Genomic DNA, 24,541 nt, shown 5'->3' with positions numbered 1-24,541 from the left:
ACAAAACTTAATGAGTATAATATTGATGCTTCACCCTTCATTTGGATTACTTTTTTTGGAAAGTTAAACATAATTGAAAATGAATAATAAATGATACACTGACAGTGTAAAAAACTCTTACATTGTCTGTGTATACATTTTTTTCTCAAACTTAATTTAGATTGAATAAATATCTCAAATAATTCTAAACACAATATTAGGGACAAATTTGTACTTTTGAGTGTACTAGGTTTTATTGAAGTGGTTTTGGTGTTGTTTCTGTTTGAGAGTTTGTACTAAGCTACACAGATTCTGTTCTTTTTATTTTCACATTTTCAGAATCATTGTGTCTCTTCTGTTTCCCTTCTTCTCCTTTGTTTCAGCCACACAAATATGATATCTTTGAATGTTGTTCCATCATCATCTTCTGTCACTTTCATCAAACCCAATCATCAATGTCTCATAAATGCATCTCCAACTCTCAAATCAAATCTTCTCTGCAAAGTTCAGACCAACAAGAACCATTTACTTTGTCACAGAACCACTTCTCAGCTTTATGAACCAGGTTTCAAAAGTTCCAAACTTTCTCTCATACCCACATCTCAGATCCCAGATTCTGTCACAAAGTTAAGTTCTTTTAACAGATTCCTCTCACACCCTTTTGATGTTTCACCAAAACCCAATCACCAAATTGTGAAAGCAGCATCAGATGGTGCAAATCCTGAGGGGGAAACAGAAATTGTAGCTGATTCCAGTGACCCCAAATCTAAAAAACTCAAACTTGCTATAGTTTTTGGGCTATGGTACTTCCAAAACATTGTCTTCAATATTTACAACAAAAAAGCCTTAAACATATTCCCATTCCCATGGCTCCTTGCTTCTTTTCAGCTTTTTGTGGGGTCCTTATGGATGCTTGTGCTTTGGTCCTTAAAGCTTCAACCTTGTCCAAAAATCTCAAAACCTTTCATCATTGCTCTCCTTGGACCTGCTTTATTCCACACAATAGGACACATCTCAGCTTGTGTTTCATTCTCTAAGGTTGCTGTTTCATTCACTCATGTTATCAAATCTGCTGAGCCAGTTTTCACTGTCATATTTGCTTCAGCCCTTGGTGATAGATACCCTATTCAGGTTTGGCTCTCAATTCTGCCTATTGTACTAGGTTGTTCTCTTGCTGCTGTTACTGAAGTTTCTTTCAATGTACAAGGATTATGGGGTGCCCTCATTAGCAATGTTGGTTTTGTTTTGAGGAACATATATTCCAAAAAAAGTTTGCAAAATTTCAAGGAAGTTAATGGATTGAACATGTATGGAGTTATTACTATTCTTTCATTGTTCTATCTATTTCCAGTGGCTGTTTTTGTTGAAGGGTCTCAGTGGATTCCAGGGTATTATAAGGCAATTGAAGCTATTGGAAAACCAACCACATTTTATATATGGGTTTTGCTGTCTGGAGTGTTTTACCATCTTTATAATCAATCATCTTACCAAGCCCTTGATGAAATTAGCCCTTTAACTTTCTCTGTCGGAAACACGATGAAGAGAGTGGTGGTGATTGTGTCGTCGGTTATAGTATTCAAGAATCCGGTTAGGCTTCTCAATGGCGTTGGATCTGCCATCGCGATTCTCGGGACTTTCCTGTATTCACAGGCTACAGCTAAAAAGAAAGTGGAGAAAATTGAAGGTGAAAAGGAAGAGTAGTTAGAGGAAAAGAAGGGAATAAAACAGAAAATAAATGTTAGAGAGAAGAAAGCTTATTGATTGTTTTAGCATTTCTGTTAGCCATGCTAGATTTAGAGATTAAGATCATTTCTTGTCTCATTTGAAGTACTGCTATGGTTTCTCCATTGATGTTTTTCAAAACACTTTTTTGGTTTAATTTGTTTTCATGAATACAATTTCTTCTTGCTTGATTAGTCAGATATCAAAAACCGGCCATGATATGTTGATTATTCTCAATATTGCTTTACTCTTTTGCTTAGTGACCATGAGGCTACGGCCTACGGGTTTAAATCTTGGGAACAGTTTCTCCGCTTGTAGGGGTAAGACTGTACACGTACTTTTCGCAGACCTTACTAAGTGAGAGCCTCGTGCATTGGTCTGCTCTTTTATTGGATTTTCTTTTGGGTTGAACTTCCCGGTGACTGAAGTGAAGTTTTGTTACATCTGTCTTATGCAAAATCTTTTCCAATTTCATATTGGTCACTCCACTCTTGCTATCATAATCATAACTGATATTCTTGAACTATCATTTACATGCTTCAGAAATTTCAGTGCCAGTTAATTTGTGACCCCGAAACTGTCTATGTTGCCCTTTGTTGCAAATCTTTACTCATGGACAGTCCGAAGCCGAATAAAAGAGGAGCGTTGTGTTAGACAAATGACAACCAACATAAAATTACATTAAATCTTTATGAAACATTATCCTGCACTCTTTTGATTATACTACTATTGCTTGTTGATCATCAGAATGAGCTGAAGTGGTAATGTGAATTTCACAATTCAACATTCTAAAGCTTTAGCTATTTCTTGTTGAACTAATTAGTTCCTCAGCTACTATCTTTCCAATTTGTACTGTTATGCCACAACTTGCTTTTTGGTTTTAACTAGTCAAATATTTAGTGCTGCATCTATCCAAGGTTTTTCATGCATGTATTAGCTGTAACATAGATGCAATTGTTCAATATTAACAAACTATAAATCTTCATGAAATTTTAATAATGTGCTTGGAGATAGGCCTAGTGAAATTGTAGCTGTTTTATCAAGAATAACTTGTATGGACACATATCCACCAAATTGACCAAGTTAACTCTCACAATGTTAAGGGAATGTTGGTATTTAACACTTTGGCTTGGCTAGAGTTTGTTCTCTTTTCCCCCCTCCTAAACTTGAGCTCTTTTGAACCTAACAAGTTATGTTTTGTTCAATAGGGTTTGTAGTTAAAAAACCTCCTACATTACTATGTTTTGCTACATACTCAACCAAAAACAGAACACAAAAAACATAAATAAGAATAAGAAAACAAGTTACAACAGATTTGTCCTATGACTTTGGAGTGCCATAGTTGCATACACAGTGCAATTCTTTTCTTCATTGCTTAACATAACAGTAGTTGATAAAACTTCAAATATGTGATGATATGATGGTCTAGTCTATTATGTATAACATTTGCACTATAAGCAACTTTCTGGTTGAACTGCACCTAATGCTGTTCCACCTGCATGAATACATGAAGCTCTTGGATTTTGGTTCTTATAACTCAGCTTCACATTCTCCAACCTTATCTTCTTGCATGGCTGTCTCGAACTGCAATCAAATTTCACTGCTACCTGTGTTGCTGATGTTCCACTAATGTCTTTGTATGTTACATCACTAATCTTTATCCCAGAGGCCTATATAATTGAAATTAATGCCAAAATTAAGATGAATTAGATTACTTTATTCTTGATGCTACAAATTAGATGTCCTAGTACTTTAGTTTTCTTATCTTAGGACCAAATATAATGGAGGGTTAAAGTTAAAATTATACAATAACAACTTTGCCTTAATTTTACTATGTCGGGTCAGCTACATGGACTGAACGACATCGTGGTATTTAAAACTGACCTGACTAGGGCAGCCATTGAGAAAAGGGCAGTAATTTTGGTCAATGACAATGGGATTTTGGACATGAGTCATGAGTGCATGTTCAAAATGTATATCATTCACAAATCCATTGCTGGCTCTACCCCAAGACTTTATTCTAAAACCATTTTGTGTCTCACTGAATGTAGCCCTTCTAACTGTCACATTTTTCACACCTGGCTCATTCAAGTACCATCCCAAACTTCCAATACTGCAACAAAATTGAGTAAACAAATATACATTAGTACTATAATACCAAAAATTATATAACTAGGCCTAATATTCTAACTTGGAGCCACATTAATAAAAACAAATTGACTATACCATCATTTTCCTACCTCAAATTATTAGAATGATTTATGCAACATAAGTACTAAAAAAACTTCCATTATGTGCAGTATACTCAAAACAAATTGCCATAAATGAAATAAAAACCTGATCCCATGGCCAGGACCACATGCAACATCTTCAATCCACAAGTTATTGGTTCCAGGGCCAATGGATATGCAATCATCACCAGTGTGGATTCTGGGTTTGAGGATTGTGACATGAGAAGAGAATTGAATGTGGATTCCATCAGTGTTAGGACTGTTTCCAGGGGCTATGAGCTTCACTCCATGCACCTTCACATTATGGCTTCCAATCACTATTATATGGAAAAGTTGGCTATTAACAGATTTCAAACCAGTTATCACAATGTCATCTGAGTTGTTGAATGCAAGTGACTGCATACACATACAAAACAATAATCCATTAATCAATTGTCAAATAAGCAAAAACATTCTTATGTTCATATCAAAGATAATAACATAGAATAATGATCATAGAAAATTCCCGATATACATGCATGATCACTTGTCGCTTACTCTCTCCCACCCTTGATACATGAATATGTGTGAAACGAATATCCTTTAAGGGTGTCTGATTCCATGTCCCGAACCATCGGATATTGTCAAACATTTAAAAAACAAAAAGATAGAGAATAAGACACCCTCGAGGATAGGTTATCGCTATTCGTGTGAAACATACATACCGTGGCTCCAATTGGGCAATTAACTTTGGTGTTTGAGTTCTTGCAATCCCATAATGAACTACCTTGTCCATCAAGCACACCACCATGAATAGCAACACCACTAACATGATCAAAGGTTAACCAATACCCAGCATCTCCAATGACCCTATAGTCATAAGGAGCCACCAAAGTACCATGTATAGTTATTGAGATAGCTTTGTTATTACATTTTCCTCTAAAAGTTGTAGCATTTCCAATCAAAAAATGCCCTTTTGGGACATGAATACCTACAGGTTTGGTTGAGCCACAAGCTATGTTCCATGCACTAAGAAATGCCATAGTGGAATCTGTTATGCCATCTGGTATGGCTCCAAAGTCAACTACATTGTAGATGGTTGATTTGGCTAAGGTTGAAATGAACAAGGATGAACACAAGAGAATGTAGAAGAAGAATATTAATAAGGTTGTATGAGAAGGGTTAAGTGTTGTTGTTGTTGTTGTGTTTTCCATTAGAAAATGAAGGTTTGAGAATGAGAAAGAGAGAGTGTGAAAGATAGGAAGAATGAGAAGAAGTGGTGAAGAAAGTGGAGTAGTGGGGAATAGTGGAAACTTAATGGAACAGTTTGGTTTTTACACAAACTATCAACTATCAATTATGTATTACTATAGATATATATAGGTATATTTCAAGATAATTATATAATTGAATTGTAGTATAGTTTTGTTTACACGTACTAAATAAAATTGAATATTGTTTATATTATTAGTAAAATATAAAGAAAAAATAGCTCAAACATATAAACAAAATTAAATTCAAAAATTAATAAACAATAGAAATAAATGAATTATACAAAACAATTTTTTTTGTTTCTTATACGTATCCCAGTAGATATTTTTTTCCATCTATAAGACTCGAAACCAATACCTTATTTAAGAGGACAAAAAATGTATCATTTGAACTAACACCCGTTGTTTAAATTCTATTTATTATATGGAAAAAACTCAAAAAGTTTTTGTATTTTTTAGAAGAAAAAATTGTCACCCCTTGTTCTTGGATTCATCCACCTTTATTTTTATGAAAGTCTAACCTTAATTCTCACCACTCGAAACCAACAAAGCAATCACTTATTACGAGACACTATTCCTTTAACTTTATGATGAGTCCCAAACTTTAGTTTTGTCACCGACATATTGAGTCTCCAACCAAAAAATAGTGTCAAACAAATGTATGATTTTTCATAATAATACTATTTAGGAAGAGATTATTCTAAAGTCCATCTTAGGTACGCGCACAGATGTAGTCAAATCATGATATAGATTCATTAATTGAGTGTAGTAATTTTAATTATCTACTTCTATACTATATATAAAAGCAAAACATGAGATAACTTTTACCATGGTGTAATTTTTACTTCATATTTTGCCCTTCACATTATTTAATTTTTACAAAAAAACCGTGTAATCCTAATTAACCACCACCAACACATTAATTAACCACATCTCTCACCTTAAACTAAATATTATCAAATTAAAATACAAAGTACACTGAATACAACAAATATATTATAATTATAAAAAAATGAAATATATAAAAATTAAATATGTGGTACCATATAATGCTGACCGGCAGGCACGAAGTGCCTGTACACACTAGTATTCAATAATATAGGTTTATAGTTTATACCTTTAAATATAAAAAAATTGTTAATAGTAGGACACGACCCTACTCATTCATCCGATATGACCCAATATTTTTTGGGTTCGGATATGGTCGGATTTTGTCGAGTCTAGGTCAAGTTTGGGTTCAAAATTAGATTCAGTCAATATTTAGGACCGAATAGTGCGTAAGAGACAAACATGACCCGACGTATTCCATGATCACTCATTCATTATGTTTGTATGTATGTCTATTCAATTATGCACATAATGACAACTTTTTGCACGAAAGTATATTTGACTCTCTAATTTTTATATATATGAGAATAACAATATATACATATGTCAAATTACATATCCATAATAATAAATAATATTGAGAAGACTTTATCTGTCAAAAAAAGTATACATTATATTTAATCGAACCAATGATCAAATTCAAATTTAAAGGTTACTACAATCAACATTTAAAATTAGATTAACCTTAAATTTAGAGTCAGATTTGAGTTTAAAAGAAAATGTACCTAACATTTAGTATCAAACAAACAAAAACTCTTATCTAACTCATAATTACCCGCAGTTAATAGATTCACTTCCTAAATTTGGATAACTTAAAAGATTTAGTTTGTTATTATAAGTAGGAAATTCAATTAGTATACACAAAAAACCTTTACATACTTGAGTCGATATACACAACGCTTAATATCCATCGTTTACGGCTAGGACTACTGAGGTAGGTAATAGTTTGTGCCACTACAAAGTCTAAACCCTGAGTTGAGAGAAGAAAACACAACGCTATCAAAAACTGAAGCACATGGAGTTATGCACTCTTACTCTTCCATCACGCTATTCACTTCTTCCTCCATCTTTCTCCTCTCTAAATTACTCTTCTACCCTCTCCCTTTCTATCATTTCCCCAATTCCATTTCCACGTCTCAACTTTTCCGACAAAGGTTACTCTCTCTCTCTCTCTCAATCTTCACTATACCTAATTCTAATTGCTATTTTGAAATTCTATGTTTTTTGAAACTAAATTGTTAGGTTTTATGAAATAGGACGGTTCCAATTGCAACCCTTACTAGCATTTACTGAAGGATTTTCACCTTCTCAAGAGGGTGCTGTTGTCTCCGACGACGAGGACGAGGCTCGGATAATTAGGGTTTGTGATAAGCTTATTGGTGTTTTCATGGTTGATAAACCCACACCTACTGATTGGAGAAGGTTGTTAGCTTTTAGCAGGGAATGGAATAGTCTTAGACCTCATTTTTTTAGACACTGTCAGGATCGAGCACGTGACGAAGATGATCCCGCCATGAAGGAGAAGCTGCTACGCCTTGCAAGAAAGCTCAAAGAGGTTTACCATCAATGTCAATAACATACTTGTTGCATAGCTTGTGTTGAAGTAGGATGGATTAGAACATGTGCATTCTTTGTTCTATGTTTGGTCATTGGTGTACTTTGTAAATTAGAGCAGAATACAACATAAAATAAAAATGTAGAAGGTTTTGGTTCTATTAAAAAGGGTGGAAATTGAAGAGAACAGGACAAGTCAACTTTCATTATGTTTTATCCGCCTATCTAGCAGACAAAGTAGAATGAAATATTGGTATAGAATGTTTTGTCTCTTTGGTTCCATCCTTTTTAGTGAAAACAAAATGTCTCAGTTTCAACTGTCTTATACTGTTCTTTTCTATTTGTAAAATGCACCAAACATCCAATATGACTTGTGTGCTATGTTGTTTTGTAACATGTCTTCCAAACTTTACCTTGGTTACTGATTAAAGAGGAATAGAGATATGCAACTTCATTAGGAACTTCTCTTGTGCAGATTGATGAGGATGTGCAAAGGCACAATGATCTTCTTGAGGTGATCAGAAGGGATCCTTCAGGAATTAGTGATATTGTCTCAAAGCGTCGAAAAGATTTTACAAAAGAATTCTTTGTACACCTTCACACGGTAGCTGAATCCTACTATGACAATGCACAAGAGCAAAATGGTGAGACCAATTTTCACGAGGTTTTTGTTATTTGAATCAATGTTTCATAGAACATTTTGGATTCAGTTTCTGGCATTATACTGAAATGAATCTTGTGGTTTTGTTGTCTGGTAAATCACTGAACCATATGATGTTCATTGAGTTCTGCACTTTATTTAGTTTTTTTCCCCTGAATATAACCATATAATGGGGCTCTAAATTTTAGACTCACATGTATAAGTTTGTGGATGCGAAGTGCTTTCGAAATTGAAGCTTAATTAAAAAAAACCATCAGGACATTCTATTTTAGTCTGGGTGGATTTCTTATTGTTCGTAACTCGTAAGAGTATCCACAGTAGTTCACTAACCATTGTCCTTAAAATCTGAAGGACTGTCCATTGGACAGTGCATTTGTCCGTCTCTATTTTCCAACCATTCACTATATAGTGCCCCCGTCCTCAAAACAAATTGCAAGGAGAGTACATATGAGAAAATGTAATCAAATGCATAAAACATGGATAGGTTGTGGGGTCCATTTAAGAACTTCGGGAGTTGCACTATGGGAGTTAAATATTGGTTGAGTTGCTTAAATTATTGGCAAGTGTAAAAATATGAAATAAGTTGTGGGACCCATTTCAGGACAAATGATTACACCATTGTGGACACTCTTGGAATTCATACCCAGCCACGACCGTCTAGTATATTCATGTTAGAGAAATATGTAATATAATGGGATAGGTCACACTTGCATCTTTGATTTATTTGGTATTTTATTACTTAAAATGTGTGTTTTGTGTGTCAAGATCTGGCAAAGCTTGGAAATACATGCTTGGCTGCTGTACAAGCCTATGATGGTGCAACTGAAAGCATTGAAAAGCTAAATGCAGCAGAGTTAAAATTCCAAGATATTATCAATTCTCCCTCACTTGACGCTGCATGCAGGAAGATAGACAATTTGGCTGAAAAAAAGGAACTTGATTCGACATTGGTATTGATGATCACCAAAGCTTGGTCAGCAGCCAAGGAGTCAAACATGGCAAAAGATGAGGTAAATTGCTGGTGACCTCAGCACTTTCCTGTCTATGTGCTGATTGTATTTAACTTAACGAACATTGAGGCTAAGAAACTTTGGATAATTTTGCAACTTTGATATAGTTCCTTTATGGGGGAAGAATCAAGTGGATAACGTTGGTAATTTGCTGTTGTGCTTCTATTTTACAATGAAAACATAACTGGGAGTTTGGAACAGACGAACAGTATACTGTCTCCTTTACTAATACTTTTATTATGACTGAAATTTGACAGTTTTATAAGTATTTAATTTCCTCATCTATGATTTTTATTTAATTTTTTTAAAAGAAAATTTGAAAGGAGAGATGGGAGAAATTGCATCTTCTACTAAGTCTCTAAGAAGCAAAAGTCACACTTGCATGTTTATACCAAATTAAGGGAGATTGTGAAAAAGGATGAATGGTTCAGTGTTGCCAGCTACTTTTAGGTTTCAAATTTATTTCACATAAAATATGATGCTTTGGATACACCATCTGTTACATTATTACATAAGTTCAGTATCTTTCTGATTGGGTATAATTATGGGAGATCTCATTTGATCCTGTGCACATAACAAATGTACTTATTTTAGATTTATGTCCTTATGTCCTAGATAATATTGTGATTTTTCTCGAATTGTACATATTATACTTGCTATTTCCAACCATCTTTATTCGAGCTTGTAAAAGAAAACATTTATGTGCAGGTGAAAGATGTACTCTATCATTTATACAAGACTGCAGTGGGAAATCTTCAGAGACTTGTGCCTAAAGAAGTTCGAATAATCAAGTACCTTATTAAAATTGAGGATCCTGAGGAGCAACTGTGTGCCCTCCAAGATGCATTTACTCCCGGAGAAGAACTTGAAGGGAAGGATGTCGATAACTTGTACACGTATGTATTAGATGTCATAATCTAATCTAAAATTTATTGAAATGTCAATTACAACTTTATCATAAGTTCATAATCCTTTCTTGTTATCATTTTTAGGACCCCAGAGAAGCTCCACACATGGATAAAGACTGTGGTGGACACTTATCATTTGAGCACGGAAGGTACCCTCATTAGGGAAGCAAGGGATCTGTTGAATCCGGAGGTCATCCAAAAATTGGAGGTGCTGAAGAAAGTTGTGGAAAGGAAATTCTTGTGAATAGGAGGGGAGACTTAAGATTTATACTTAAGGTGGTTTTCCTGCTCTTAAAGGCCATGAGAGCACTTCGAGCATGAGATCCTGGATATCCACCTAATCACCAGCACACACCATGATTTACAATAGCATTGCTGCAGAGAAGTGTCTAAATTCTGGCTAGTGTTTGGGGTGTAGAAATTTTTTAAACTACAGAATCAGGTGAACTAGCAAACAAAGCTATTCGACTTGTCCTATTTTAGGTTACCTGTTTTTTGTTACAGTAGGAGGTTAGAAAGAACCTGAGAAAGTAGGGAAGTCATAAGTGTGTTATTTTCATGTGGGAGAGGGAAATATCACATGCTAAATGGGGATTGTGTCCCCTGGTCAGGTTACTTCCATTATTGTACTTGTTATTGTGGTTGCACCGAAAATATTTAAATACAGAATAACAGAATGAATATTGAAATCAACATACATGGAAAATTAAGTTCATTCTTCAAATAGGGTACATGAGAATTGCTCTAAGCATGATTAGGAGTCTTCTTATTTGTCCCCCTTTGTAAAATTTTCCACTAGGAATTGATGCCTTCCCGTTTTGAGAAATTTTCGTAGTTAAGAATTGGTTGTATGAACCAGAGCGTTCTTGAAATTTTGCCTTCTCAACTCTCAACAATTTGTGTTCCAAAATGATGCCATTGAACATTGTAATGATGATTTCTGCTTCTACAGCAGAACAAGAATCATATAAGAACATTCTTCAGGTGGGTCTTGTATACAATGCACTCATTGATTTAACATGCTTTTTGAGAAAAATCTCTTTGATCTTGTCTACTTGTATATCATCATGAGATTAAGAATTATCATATTACAATACTGTTAGTGCTCTATCTGCATGTGGTGCCATGATATTTGGAGCACGAAATTGACTATTAATTTAGTTTACTTCTGAGTTATATGGTCAATTCAACTTGTTTAATAAAATCTTCAACATTAAGCCAAACGGCTCTGTAATCTAGTTGGTGTTTTTTTAAGTTTAGAATAAGAATGTGAGTTTAATTTCTACTTCCCACTAATTAGTCTTAGATAAAATTAAAAAGCTCCAAAATTATTTTAATTTTTTTTTGTATTACCCAGATATTTCTTCACTTTTTTTTGCATAATGAACTAATCTCTTTCTTTCAGGATTCGTGGTTGCCTCTTTAACAAGTGTCGCTCATAGAAATTGAACTCCCAATCTTAAAGATTGGATATTACATCACTAGACCAATGCTTTATTGTTAAAATTATCTCAGTTTAAGTAGGTTAAAAAATACACAATTGGTGAATACTCATCCATTTCAGTCAAATTACTTTTTCATGAAAAAAGAAGGGGGAATTATGTAAAAATATGATACACAACATATACCAAGATGAGGATGGCCCAAACAGGTTTTGTGACAGTTGCTGAGAATGAGAATTAAGAAAATAAGATTTTTAGTTAAATAATTTAATACGTATATACTTATATACTGACAGTAAAATAATTTTTACCATTAATATGTTAATTAATATTAACTTTGAAACAAAAATGACTAAGAGTGTAAAAAACTTTACGTATTTTAAATTCTTGGTTAAAAATTCTCAAAAAATGTTGGTATTTATATGGGTTAGCCGAGTTGAAAGCAGTGATAATTCATGTTTGAGTAAATGAGGGAGTGATGGAAAGCGGTGAGAGACGAAAGAAAGGAAGAGAGGAAAGATCAGAAGAGCTGATTCTTCAACCACAATGGCGCCGACAAAACCCAAAACCTCCTTCTCCTTCTCCTTCTTCGGAGGTTTCTCTTCAACCCGAATGGAGAAGGCGAGGTTCTAATTCAACAGCTACTACCACTTTTGCTTATCCCTGGAACCAAAATTATACTTCAAATCTTAATCCCTACCGTAACAATTCAATTTCATCATTCCAAAATGGTACACATTCTACACTTACTCTTAATCCCTACCATTCTTCTTCTTCCTCTACTACTCATATTATCGTTTTTTCTTCTTCTTGCAGATTCTGCTCTTCCCAACATAGAAACATTACACATATCAAAACAATTACCTACTTCATTTCTCGCCCCTCAAAAGAAGGACAGAGTCTCACCAATTCCAAGACCTGATAACGGTGGCACATCAGCAATTCTAACTACCAGACTTCGTGTCAATCACTTCCATGTTAACTTCAACCCTGACACTACGATAATGCATTATAATGTCGCTGTGAAACCGATGTTTTCGTCGAAGCGTGGCCGGCCGCAGCAATTATCGAAGTCTGATCTCATTATGATTAGAGAAAAACTGTTTTCTGATGATCCTCTGAGATTGCCGTTGGAAATGACTGCACATGATGGTGCTAAAAATATCTATAGTGCTGTAAGGTTGCCGCAAGAAACTTTTACTGTGGATATCTCTGAAGGAGAGGATGAAAAGAGTGGTTCATATAATGTTACAATAACACTTGTTAATACACTCAAGCTTCGCAAGTTAATTGATTATCTTAGCGGCCAAGGGATTTCAATCCCTAGAGATATTTTACAAGGGATGGATGTGGTGATGAAAGAGAATCCGGCTAGGTGTACAATTTCCATGGGACGGCATTTCTATCCCATGGATCCGCCTTTGGTGATGAAGGATCTCCACCATGGCATAATTGCTGTTGGGGGGTTTCATCATAGTTTAAAGCCTACATCTCAGGGTTTGTCCTTATGTGTGGACTACTCAGTGTTGGCTTTCCGAAAGCGAATGTCGGTTTTGAACTTCTTGCATGAACATATTGATGGCTTTAATTTGAATGAATTTGATAGCTTTAGGAAACGTGTTGACGAGGCACTTATTGGATTGAAGGTTAATGTGACTCATCGTAAGTCCAGCCGGAAATACATTATTGGGAGATTAACACCTGTGAATACAAGGTATGTCACTTTCCCCAATGACAATGCCAAGGGATGGATTCTCTCAAAGGATGTTAGCCTTCTTAGCTTTTTTAGAGACAAGTATGGCAAGGATATTGTACACAAAGATATTCCTTGTTTAGATTTAGGGAAAGGCAAGAAGAAAAACTATGTACCTATGGAATTCTGTATTTTAGTTGATGATCAAAGATACCCAAAGGAGCGATTGGATGGCTTTGCCGGGAAGACATTGAAAGCTATGTCACTAGCTCACCCAAATGAGAGGGAGAGTGCGATACAGAAGATGGTGCAGTCAAGTGATGGGCCTTGCGGGTAAGGAGAATATTATTTCGCTTGTAACATTTATGAATGTGTGTGCCTTTTGGAACATGATGACTCATCGTAAATCACATTTATTAATTTTCAAATCATGTATTAATTAAATATGAGGACTCAACTGTGCAACAAATGCTATAGCTTAGCATATATGTAGAAGCAGTAAGAACACACATCCTTTTGTATTCGTTACTCTAATAGGTGGACGTTCAAGTTTATTACCCTTTTATTTTTGCTTATGGGCATGCTGGAACTGATTATAGTTGGAATATATGTAAATATAAGCATGTGCCATTTCTCTTATTGGTTTATTCATTTAATTTTTTTGGATATATTTGTGATTATATAATTGGTCCATGGTTCTCTAATTTGGTAGAGACATTTTGACTTGCACTGCCTTTATCTGCAGTGGTGGTGTCATTCACAATTTCGGAATGAGTGTCAACAAGAACATGACATCCATTGTAGGACGTGTCATTGGCCCACCAGAATTGAAGCTAGGTGATCCAACTGGCAAGACTATCAAGATAACAGTGGATATGGAGAAATGCAACTGGAACCTTGTTGGAAGATCAATGGTGGAAGGCAAACCAGTTGAGCGTTGGGGCATTCTTGATTTCACCAGTTTTGGGTCTTATAGATGCAAATTGAAAGTCAATGAATTCATTCAAAATCTTATTGGCAAATACAAAAAGTTTGGTATAGACATGCGAGAGCCCATTTGGTATGAAGAATCTTCAATGCAGATACTTGCGAGTAATGATTCGCTATCTGACTTACTTCAAAAAATTAACAACATTTGTAAATATAACCAAGGTCCCCTGCAATTTCTTCTCTGTGTAATGAGTAAAAGAAGTCCAGGTTACAAGAACCTCAAGTGGATTTCTGAGACCAAAGTTGGTATAGTAACACAATGTTGCTTGTCTAATAGTGCTAATGAAGGGGATGACCTATTTTTTACTAATCTGGCTCTTAAGATCAATGCCAAGCTTGGAGGCAGCAATGTGGAGCTCAGTAATAGGCTCCCTTACTTTGAGGGTGAAGGATATGTTATGTTTGTCGGAGCTGATGTCAATCACCCTGGTTCTCGGGACACCAGGAGTCCATCAATTGTTGCTGTGGTTGCAACTGTTAATTGGCCTGCTGCAAATCGTTATGCAGCACGTGTTTGCCCTCAGTACAATCGGTGTGAGAAAATATTGAACTTCGGGGAGATTTGCCTTGAGCTTGTTGCATGTTATAGGAGGAAAAATGGAGTTAGGCCAGAAAAAATAGTTGTTTTTCGTGATGGAGTCAGTGAGTACGAATTTGATATGGTTCTTAATGAAGAGCTACTAGATTTGAAGATAGCATTCGAAAGATCAAATTACTTCCCAACCATCACTGTTATTGTAGCACAAAAGCGACATCAAACAAGATTCTTTCCAGAGGGTTGGAGGGATGGGTCTTCCAGTGGCAATATTTTGCCTGGAACAGTTGTGGACACAAAAGTTATACACCCTTTTGAGTTTGACTTTTACCTTTGTAGTTACTATGGAAGCCTAGGCACAAGCAAGCCCACTCACTACCATGTCTTATGGGATGAGCACAAGTTTACATCTGATGAATTGCAGAAGCTCATATATGAGATGTGCTTCACCTTTGCAAGGTGCACTAAACCTGTATCTTTAGTACCTCCAGTATACTATGCCGACCTTGCTGCTTATAGAGGACGCTTATACCATGAAGCAAGGAATGGGACTCTGAAATCGGCAGCATATTCAGCTCCTAAAGGTTCTTCATCGGTTTCACCAACAGCTTCATTTGAACAGGGATTTTATAGGTTGCATGCTGACCTGGAAAATATAATGTTCTTCATCTAAAGGAAGCACTCACAACTTCTCTCCATATTCCACACTTTTATTCAGTCTAACTGCTTTTTCAGCTCAAAATAGTGAAGAAAGTTTGTGCACAGCATCTAATGGCTCACGAGTCTTGGAAACTATCTTGTGTGCTCTATGACATCAGGCATACCACAGTGAAATTCTTTATGGATTGTATGTTCAGCACACATTGGCAGGGGAACAAACATTAATTTTGAGTATCAATGTGCTTCCACTTCTTTTTCTTTTTTAACCTTCATTTGATATATAATATATAAAATTAAAATCCCCTCATAATCTTAATGATCAAAAGATTTCTGTCTTAGTCTCTTTGGTGGGCATTCTTAATTCCTTCACTATTCTAATATTGTCAGATGTCAATGTCTATAATTGAATAGTTGTATTTCCTTCCATGTATATCTTCTTAAATTTTTTAACTTGTAGTCCTTCTACTAAAAATTCAGCTTTGACTAGTTATAGCTGTAGGCCTTAGTACTTGTAATATTGACTGCTGTTCATTTAAGTTCCTCTGAGTCTTTTTGTAAAGAATGTATGATTTTACAATCAACACTTTGATTTGTTAAAGTCTCATAGATGTCTAAGTAAGGATTTTTTTTCCTTATGCTTGTATTATATGTTATGTATTGCTCTTTAACAAATAGTTAATGCCTATTGATTTAGGAGGTAAAGTTGGTTGCAGCTTTGAAGAAATTTGTTGGAGCTGATAGAAAAATTGTATTTGCCTTCCTAATTAGAAACTTTTTCCATATTATTGAAGTTTTGGGAGTACAAAGAAGGTTAAGGCATTTAGAATTGTGCCTTTCTGCTGGATTGTGTTATATTTGACTGAATAGTAGTTACCTTCGGGGATAGGATTCAATTCCTTGCCTCTTTATGTATTTCAGCTCATGACTCTATTCTCTTGATTTTATAAAAAAGAAAGGCTATTTGCTTGTGAATAGTTTTGTCCTCTTTTGTAGTAAAACTCAAAATGTTCTAGTACTTTTAATCCCATGCCATGCAATGTTTTTGTTGAATCTCCTTTTAATACTTATGCTAGATTCTACCTAAACCTAACTTCAGAATTTGTTTGGTCAAAAGGAGACAGTGGGCATTTTGGGGTGACAAAATATAAATGATACCATATTATTTGTATGCTTTTCAGCTTTGCAATGGTTAAAAGATAACAAATAAAAAATCTTGCTCACTGAACAACTATATTAAGATAAAAGCTTGTTTAATATGATTGAATTATACTAACTACCCATATAAATAGATATCACAGAAACCCCATACACATCCCTACAGTATACATATAAGAATTTGTCTCTCCTAGTATACAACTCATGATTTTACAGACCTTAATAAGCTTCATCAGTGTCATATTCAGTTTCACTTTCAATTTCTGAATATGTTTCACCTTCAGCTTCAGAATTTGTGTCACTTAAATTTTCAGAATGTTCTTCTGAGTTGAATGTGATGTTCATCTCTTTGGTAACTAACTCGCATAGGTCCCTCCTATTGCAATTTCTGAAAGCATCTATAATAGCCTTGAACATTGATTTACTTGGCTCCATTTCTCCATATTGTAGTTGGCTAAACATCCTTTTCACCCCTTCAACCATACCAGCTTTTCCATAACAAAATACAAGATTAATATCAGTTACAAAGTCTGGTTCCACATGCTCATCCTTCATTTTCATGTATATATTCAAGGCCTTGTTAATATCTCCAGCTGCAGCATATGCATAGATCGCCACATTATACGCAGATGAGTCAAGATCGACATCAGATTCTAGGAAAGTTCGAACAGATTCGAGCGCCAAAGCATGCATACCAACTAAAGAGTACAAAGCAGTGAAGGCTGCTTGTCGCGCATAAGGTTTCCCCTCTTTGTAAGACGACTCTAACTGTTCCACTGCTTCAATGGCAAACCCTCCCTTCTTTAATACAGTGAATAACACTCTGAAAGTTCCATCATTCGGTAAGAACTTCTGAGATATCATCTGATGTATTAATTCAGCACACTCGTATAGTTGGCCACTAGTGGCATAACACACTAGTACCTTATTGTATGAAACACAATCCCTCAGTAAACCAGACAGTTTCATCTCCTCCGCAAGCTCCATGGCCTCATCAATCAGCCCCACGCCTCTATAAAGAAACATCATTGTTGCATATGAAATCCCATCTGCCCAGCCTTTTTCTCTCAAATTATCAAAAGCTAACTTGGCTTCAGATACCAAACCAAGATCCGCAAAGAGACTGATCATACTATTACATGCAATTAAATCGACACCCCCTTCTATGTTCTGCATCTGCTGAAAGGTGGCTTTTGCTCCGTCCAAGTTCCCAACCTTACAATAAGACTTTAGTAAAGATGTTAATACAACTAGATTTGCAGACAACCCAGATTCTTCCATCATGTGGAAGTATTCAAGTGCCTCATCAAGACTACCATGTTCTGCAAACCCATTTATTAAAGATCCATACACAATCTCGTTTGGTTTTACTCCAGCTCTTAGCATTTCCTGGTATACACTGACTGCATCGGAAAGCTGACCAAGGTGAGCATGGCATCCAATAACGGCAGAAAAAGTTTGACAATGTGGCTTAAACCCCATTTCCTGCATTTCAACCATGAGGGCCCTTGCTTGGTCCAATAACTCAGCACCAGATAACATTTGAATGAGAGAATTATAAGTGCAATCGTCAGGCCAAATCCCACGATTTTTCATAACTTTGAAGAGAGAAACAGCTTCGTCATAAAGTTTTGCTTTACCATATGCTTTGATCATGACATTGTATTCTACAACATCATCCCTTGTCTTTCCTGCCGTGTTTCTTTCCCTATAAAAGATATTCTCCGCTTGAGCTAATAATCCCTTTTCGGCAAACACATCAATAATTGCAGCACATATAGTCGATGATGGTTCCCTATTCAATTGAAACTTCTGAAGAAAGTCATTTGCTTTATCAAAAGCCTCTTCGTTAAGATACATCTTCACAATACCAGGAAGAGAATGCTCATCAACAGAAACATGAGATTTCTCCATTTCATTAAGTAAATTTTCCACAGCTTGAACCATATTGTTTGCACATAATGCACCAAGAAGAGCTCTGTGAGTTACAACATCAGGGAAGAGCCCAGCCTCTCTAATCCTTCTATAACAACTAAGGGCGGCATCAATATTCCCGGCATCAGCATACAAAGACAATAGAATATTATAAGTTTTTGTATCAGGGGATATACTTTTTTCCTCCATTTTAACAAGCAAAGATTCAGCTTCTTCTAAATTACCATGACTTCCACAAACAAAGATCATAGTATTAAAAGTGATGGTATCTGCTGCCACTCCAGATTTTAACATATCAGCAAAGACATCAGCAGCATCCTTCAGCCGCCCGGCCTTGCCATACAAATCTATCATTGTGTTGTAAGTAGAAGTTAGCCGAGGTTTCCTGGGAGCATTCTCCGTATTCGATAAACTCATAATATCAGAAGCAGGAATTCTTCCACCTGTCTTAAAAAGCTCAGTAGAAAGGAAATGCTTGAAACTAATAGGCATCAATCGAGAATTCTTATCGAGTGTCAAAGAATCCAAATCTAGATCATCCAACTCAACCCTCCCAACACACCAATCCTTGAAAAACTTATCTGCCCTATCGAACTCGCCAACATCCTTCAAGACCTTAACAACAGTACTCATTGTAACCTCATCAGGGAAATACCCCCTCATTCTCATATGCTTAATCCACAAAAGGGATTCTTTTACAAGACCTGCTTTTCCATACACATCAACAAGCATACTATAAGTATTGTTACTAGGCGAAACACCGTTCTTCGCCATCTCTACCCAACACAACCTCAATTGGTCCCATTGTTGAGCTTTACCAAGAGCTCTAAGCACCACATTATAGTGAATTACATTAGGAACATAGTCTTCATGTGACTTAAACCACTCAAAAACCCTAACAACTCTTTCCCATTTTCTCTGTTCTTTAAGAATAATAGTCATTTCCTTTGGACCCAGTTTCTCATCAAATGAATCAAGGGCACTTTCAACATCATCAGTTAACTCTAATGACCTCAAAATTGAAGGCAAAAGACCACCATAATTTTTCTTCTTCTTTCTATTACTACTACTACTACTACTACTACCCTTTATGGAATATGAATAAGAAGAAGATTTGGTGGGCAAAGTTAGAGTCTTTGAATGACAATGAAGACGGAAACAATGTGACCTTATGTTGGGGAGGGGCAAGTGACCCAAATGAGATTTAGTGGAAATTTGAGTGAGAAAAGTAGAAGAGAAGGAAGATGAAGAAGAAAAAGAACTTACACCCAATATATTTTCTGCATATGACATGTTTGATGAAAAGTGTGTGTGGGTGAAGCAGAAGCCTCAAGGGAAAACAGCCAAATGAGGAATAGGGCTCAACTTGTATGTACAAAAGACTATGCAACAATCAAAAACCTTTATTTTTATGTTTCCTTCTTCATCACAAATTTATCTTTCAAAATATCTTTATTTTTTAATCACACTTTTTTTATGATGGATAACAAATTTTAAATATAATTTTAGATTTTAAATATATTTTATTTTTTTGTTAATCTATTAACAAAATCATATTATATCTTATTTATAAAAAAGTGATACTTTTTATTGAGATGAACTTATTTTTTATCATTTTGAAGAAAATAATATTTTTATACCAAATATTAAATTCACTATTATTTATTTATTATGTTTGATACATATAATAATTATAAATTAGTAATTTAAGTCCTACTAGATTCCAAAAACAAGATAACGTGAAGAATATATAGGAATAACAACAACCAGTATATTTAGTAGTGAAGTTCTACTAGATTCTGGAAAGACAAAAACGTTAACGGTTTGATTCATATAAATGATATTTACCCATCACTAAAAAGAAAAGATTAGCAAAATGGGTGTGTTGATGAGTGTAAAAGGAAGGAACTTGTGGAGACAAAAAGAATATTAGAGGGAGGAATGTGGTGTTTGTTATAAATCATCATTAAATGTTCTTTATTCTTTTATGGTTGTTTTGATAGGTATAGGTCATGGTGTTTGTTATTGAGCTTCATCGTGTGTTAGGACTTAAGCCCATCAAAAGAGTCAACCCGAAAAACTAGTTTATCATGACTTAAGTAACATGTTAAGTTTTGTTATTGAGCTTCATCGTGTGTTAGGACTTAAGCCCATCAAAAGAGTCAACCCGAAAAACTAGTTGATCATGACTTAAGTAACATGTTAAGTTTTGCTATTCTACTCAATGTGAGATTCTTAACAGTGTCTCAATGTTTTGGCCTCCTATGAATTGTTTATTTCAACACACACACATCATTTTTCTCTTTTTAATTCAATTGCATGCACGGAAAGTTAATAACATTGAATGTATCACCATAAACTGGAATCAAATTTTATTTTTTTAGCATCACAATTTCATAATATATATGGTAGTAGTGAAGGTTTTACTGCAATCAAGAACTATTGAGGAAAAAAGATGGCAACAATTGGTTGATTATGATGATTTCTTAAATCTTTTTCTAACGTGGTAATCTAGGATTCATCATTGCCATTGGTGTGCAATTCTCAGTTGAAAATTTGTTGTCATTCTCAGATTATATTTGGGCTTCAAAGATCTTGACCTGCTGCTTATGTGGACAAATTCACCCATATGGTACTGAAAAATTACTGTCTTGTACACTTTTTAGGAAAATTATAAAACTAGTGTAACTTTACTGAAATCGGCAATGGAAATTCCGATTTTAATTTTTTTTGTCTGACTCCCCCAAACTCAGCAATAGGGGGGAGTTTTATTTAAATCAATTTTTTTTTTTGCCTTCTCCCCCCTAATGAGGGGGAGATTTATATTTTTTATTTTATTTTTTTTCCTCCTCCCCCTAAATCAGTAATGGGGGAGTTTTTGTTTTTGTTTTTTGTTCTCTTTCCCCCTAAATCGGCAATAGGGGGAGTTTTTGATCCTCTATACTGTCGATATTGATCCTTTGTAAGTGATACTATAGTCCAAGTTCTTAGATTAAAACCAAATTTGATGCATGTATGTGTGAATGAATCTTAGATGGAACTGTTATCAAAGCTGTTGGCTGGCACTTTGAACTCAATAGCTTGCAAATACATGGTTTTCTCTTGTTGTTTTGTTACCTGAGCTAAAAAGGATATGTTGTTCTGAACCATGTTATAAATCTTGTCCCACATCAATGACAATGAAGCAAAAACTGGAAAAAAAACATTGAATGACATATTTTCATTAGTGCGGGATAGGATTTGGACATAATTTGGGACAACAGATCCTTGTTCTACTTGTGGACTCTTGCAACCTTCATTTCCTAGATTTGATGGAATTGAATGGAGCAACCTTGTATATATATGCAACTATCCCCCTCATTGTTAGGTTCTGACTTGGAAGGTAAGTTTTTGGAAGTTCCTCAGGTTGTGTGAGGATTAGACAATCAGAAGATTGCATTTGCAAGGGCTTGCCTTACTGCTAGAATGCTGAATCAAACCCTCTTGATGCCAAAGAAATTGGCCTTCTCCAACCTGTTTTGTTTGACAAGGTATTCGAATTCGACATGTTTAATACACTTTGCAGTGGATTTGTCCGGTTGGGTCGCTACGCCGATGTCTTGAATAGAACACAAGTGCTTGAAATGAAGAAAGGAAGTGGACAGGGGAGAGAGATTTGTTACAAGTGAGGGAGTATGGTAAAGGCTCATTCAATGATTCTGAGGTGATTAGGATTGTAGGAAAAAATCCACTCTTGTGCCATGATCATTGGCCTGCTAAGGACTATGCTAAAGTTTTTGAGTGCTTGGGTTTGATAGATGAGATTTCTGAAGAAACAGATAGAGTTATGTCTAGGATTAGAGAAATTGGAAGCAAGTTAAGAAGACAAGAAACAATGAAGCAGAAGAACTCAAACACAATATCACTTCTGATAGGTCTTTGTTTCAGCCTCTTCCATATGCTGCAGTCCACATACACTGCAAAAAGTTAGAAGACTCCGATTGTAGTTTATCTCGCCGTAGCTGATAAACTCCTTAACAACTCTTCCATAATGGAAGATTGGAAAGAAGGCTTTCTTCCTTTTGAGAAGAGTAAACTTCGTGTTGGTATGATCTATAACAAGTATCCATATCTAATTCAATCTGCAATTGACTATGAAGTGTGTTTACGAGCCGACATCATTATTGGAAACAATTTCTCTACATTTTCTAGTCTTATAGTTTTTCAAAGAACACTGAAGATGATTAGAATGGGCATTACCAGCATGGGTGGAAGTGATGTAAGATGGTCTTATTATTATGCTTACAATATAGCAGGAGAATCAAATGGCCCTATGAGATGAGTTACATATATGTCCGAATCAATTCTTAAAGCAATCAGCTATGGCACCACTCACATTTCTTGTTGATTATGTTGTATATATTCACTGCTGAAAATCTAAAATTTTGAGTAGATTAAGAGCCATTTTTTGTCTTGTACTAACATTTCCACTTATGGAGTTTGATTAGCACAACTCAAGAAAATTTTGATGTAGAAAATACAAAATGGCATGTAGTTGTTTGATCTGAGGTACAACCTATGATTTGGAAATATATTTTGAATGATTCATGTCAGCCTTGTTGGCATTTCATTTGCCTGCAACTTTTTTACATGTTGCAGCACTTTGTTAAGAGTTAAGACAAAAGAGAGTAAGTATAGATGTATCTACTCTGAATCTGTGATTAACTAAAATGAGTTAGTCTGATAAAAAAAAAACTAAAATGAGTTAGATGTTGATGCAGTATAGCTGATCAAGGATGATATATTCTTGTTCACTTTAAATTTGAACTAATTTTATAGGAGTTTTTTCTTCTTTTTATTAATATCTTCCTTCAAAAGGGTTGTTTTTGGTTTCTTTGTTGTACATTTGAGAGAAAACAAGGTTGACCCTCTTTTATTTTCTTTAAAAATGAGGTTCACTTGCATGTTGTGAGAATGCTGCAGTGAAAAACTCCATCTTTGGGAAGATTTTCAGGGAGCATAACTTCAACACAATCTTATGCATTTGCATACTCTTGTATAACCATGCTAAGGTTGTAGTTATATCTCATTTTGGGTGTTGCTGTTAAGATGATTTTCTTGTATTTAGGATCCTATGGATATGAGATTCCACAAGTCTACTTATGCATCATTGTTATTCAGTATCACATCATAATTATAGTGTTATGAGATTGTGGCAGTCACATCATGTGACAATGCTATTCACTTTAAATAAGTGTTGTTGAATGATGATTTCTTCCACCTTATTCTCTTGCTTTCATAAAGATATTGCTACCGAATAGACATAAAACTAGACAGATTACAACAAAATAGTGGCTTTCAAATATATTCATGCATGTTTGGACTTTTGAGAAAGGGATAACAGGTAAGTCCAAACAAAGTTTGCATTACTACATTCAACATGCAATAGGTGTATGTAGGAAGGAACTCTACGAATTTGAATAAAAAATGATATAAAGCTACGTACAGTGAACTAAGAGAAAAACTAAGAGTGAAAAAAGCAAAAGAAAAGCATATGATTATGTATATATTCTCATTGCAACAAAGTAATTATATGTTACAAACTTTAATTATTCTCATTCATCTCCATAATGGGACATGCAGAGGGGTAAATACACATGCAAGAGGTTAAAGTTGAAACAAAATGAAAATGGTAAAGGGTGAAATGGTGAATGAAGTGGGTCTCAGACTAAACAATGAATGAAACGTGGTGAAAGTATATATGATAGATGCTATTTGGGGTTCAGTTTATATTCATAATTTTATGTAACTCACTACATGCATTTCAAAACCCTTATCCTTTAATATCAATCCACCTATGTACCCAAACTTTATGAATATTATTTGATGATTTTCAATGAAAGGGAAAGAAGAAAAGAAGAGGCATTTACTTGGTGGGGACAATGCAGC

General features: G+C 35.1%; 5 protein-coding genes and 1 pseudogene across 5 annotated transcripts; 4 read left to right on the top strand and 2 right to left on the bottom strand.

Annotated features, from left to right (window-relative positions):
* On the top strand, positions 287 to 1,938 carry LOC109345501 (xylulose 5-phosphate/phosphate translocator, chloroplastic-like). Its single transcript, XM_019584542.1, has one exon. The coding sequence runs from the start codon at positions 373 to 375 to the stop codon at positions 1,678 to 1,680; it is 1,308 nt and encodes a 435-aa protein (XP_019440087.1). The 5' UTR covers positions 287 to 372; the 3' UTR covers positions 1,681 to 1,938.
* Positions 2,999 to 5,233, bottom strand: LOC109344819 (polygalacturonase-like). The gene is made up of 4 exons (XM_019583561.1): positions 4,637 to 5,233; positions 4,039 to 4,328; positions 3,586 to 3,814; positions 2,999 to 3,371 (listed from the first exon to the last, which is right to left on the bottom strand). The coding sequence occupies exons 1-4, from the start codon at positions 5,123 to 5,125 to the stop codon at positions 3,153 to 3,155; spliced, it is 1,227 nt and encodes a 408-aa protein (XP_019439106.1). The 5' UTR covers positions 5,126 to 5,233; the 3' UTR covers positions 2,999 to 3,152.
* Positions 7,028 to 10,954, top strand: LOC109345499 (uncharacterized protein At4g37920, chloroplastic). The gene is made up of 6 exons (XM_019584541.1): positions 7,028 to 7,224; positions 7,327 to 7,625; positions 8,100 to 8,268; positions 9,051 to 9,295; positions 10,004 to 10,191; positions 10,288 to 10,954. The coding sequence occupies exons 1-6, from the start codon at positions 7,086 to 7,088 to the stop codon at positions 10,445 to 10,447; spliced, it is 1,200 nt and encodes a 399-aa protein (XP_019440086.1). The 5' UTR covers positions 7,028 to 7,085; the 3' UTR covers positions 10,448 to 10,954.
* On the top strand, positions 12,109 to 15,781 carry LOC109345498 (protein argonaute 2-like). Its single transcript, XM_019584540.1, has 3 exons — positions 12,109 to 12,376; positions 12,462 to 13,671; positions 14,084 to 15,781. The coding sequence occupies exons 1-3, from the start codon at positions 12,124 to 12,126 to the stop codon at positions 15,534 to 15,536; spliced, it is 2,916 nt and encodes a 971-aa protein (XP_019440085.1). The 5' UTR covers positions 12,109 to 12,123; the 3' UTR covers positions 15,537 to 15,781.
* LOC109345497 (pentatricopeptide repeat-containing protein At1g73710) lies at positions 16,759 to 20,000 on the bottom strand. The gene has a single exon (XM_019584539.1). The coding sequence runs from the start codon at positions 19,904 to 19,906 to the stop codon at positions 16,898 to 16,900; it is 3,009 nt and encodes a 1,002-aa protein (XP_019440084.1). The 5' UTR covers positions 19,907 to 20,000; the 3' UTR covers positions 16,759 to 16,897.
* LOC109344598 lies at positions 21,569 to 23,000 on the top strand (annotated as a pseudogene).

The sequence above is a fragment of the Lupinus angustifolius genome, chromosome LG04 (assembly GCF_001865875.1).
Source record: "Lupinus angustifolius cultivar Tanjil chromosome LG04, LupAngTanjil_v1.0, whole genome shotgun sequence".
In the NCBI taxonomy this organism is placed as follows: Eukaryota; Viridiplantae; Streptophyta; class Magnoliopsida; order Fabales; family Fabaceae; genus Lupinus; species Lupinus angustifolius.
The sequence above is the reverse complement of the archived record's forward strand: the minus strand, read 5'-3'. Positions and strand labels throughout refer to the sequence as shown.

Excerpts from the sequence above, each read along its gene's own strand:
- LOC109345499 (XM_019584541.1), top strand. The coding sequence starts at position 7,086 with ATGGAGTTATGCACTCTTACTCTTCCATCACGCTATTCACTTCTTCCT. Across the intron at positions 7,225-7,326 it reads TCTCAACTTTTCCGACAAAG|GACGGTTCCAATTGCAACCC; the intron begins GTTACTCTCTCT and ends TTTATGAAATAG. Across the intron at positions 9,296-10,003 it reads CAAACATGGCAAAAGATGAG|GTGAAAGATGTACTCTATCA; the intron begins GTAAATTGCTGG and ends ATTTATGTGCAG.
- LOC109344819 (XM_019583561.1), bottom strand. The coding sequence starts at position 5,125 with ATGGAAAACACAACAACAACAACAACACTTAACCCTTCTCATACAACC. Across the intron at positions 3,815-4,038 it reads GGTCCTGGCCATGGGATCAG|TATTGGAAGTTTGGGATGGT; the intron begins GTTTTTATTTCA and ends ATTTTGTTGCAG. Across the intron at positions 3,372-3,585 it reads TCAATGGCTGCCCTAGTCAG|GCCTCTGGGATAAAGATTAG; the intron begins GTCAGTTTTAAA and ends TCAATTATATAG.
- LOC109345498 (XM_019584540.1), top strand. The coding sequence starts at position 12,124 with ATGGAAAGCGGTGAGAGACGAAAGAAAGGAAGAGAGGAAAGATCAGAA. Across the intron at positions 12,377-12,461 it reads AATTTCATCATTCCAAAATG|ATTCTGCTCTTCCCAACATA; the intron begins GTACACATTCTA and ends TTCTTCTTGCAG. Across the intron at positions 13,672-14,083 it reads TCAAGTGATGGGCCTTGCGG|TGGTGGTGTCATTCACAATT; the intron begins GTAAGGAGAATA and ends CTTTATCTGCAG.
- LOC109345497 (XM_019584539.1), bottom strand. The coding sequence starts at position 19,906 with ATGTCATATGCAGAAAATATATTGGGTGTAAGTTCTTTTTCTTCTTCA.
- LOC109345501 (XM_019584542.1), top strand. The coding sequence starts at position 373 with ATGATATCTTTGAATGTTGTTCCATCATCATCTTCTGTCACTTTCATC.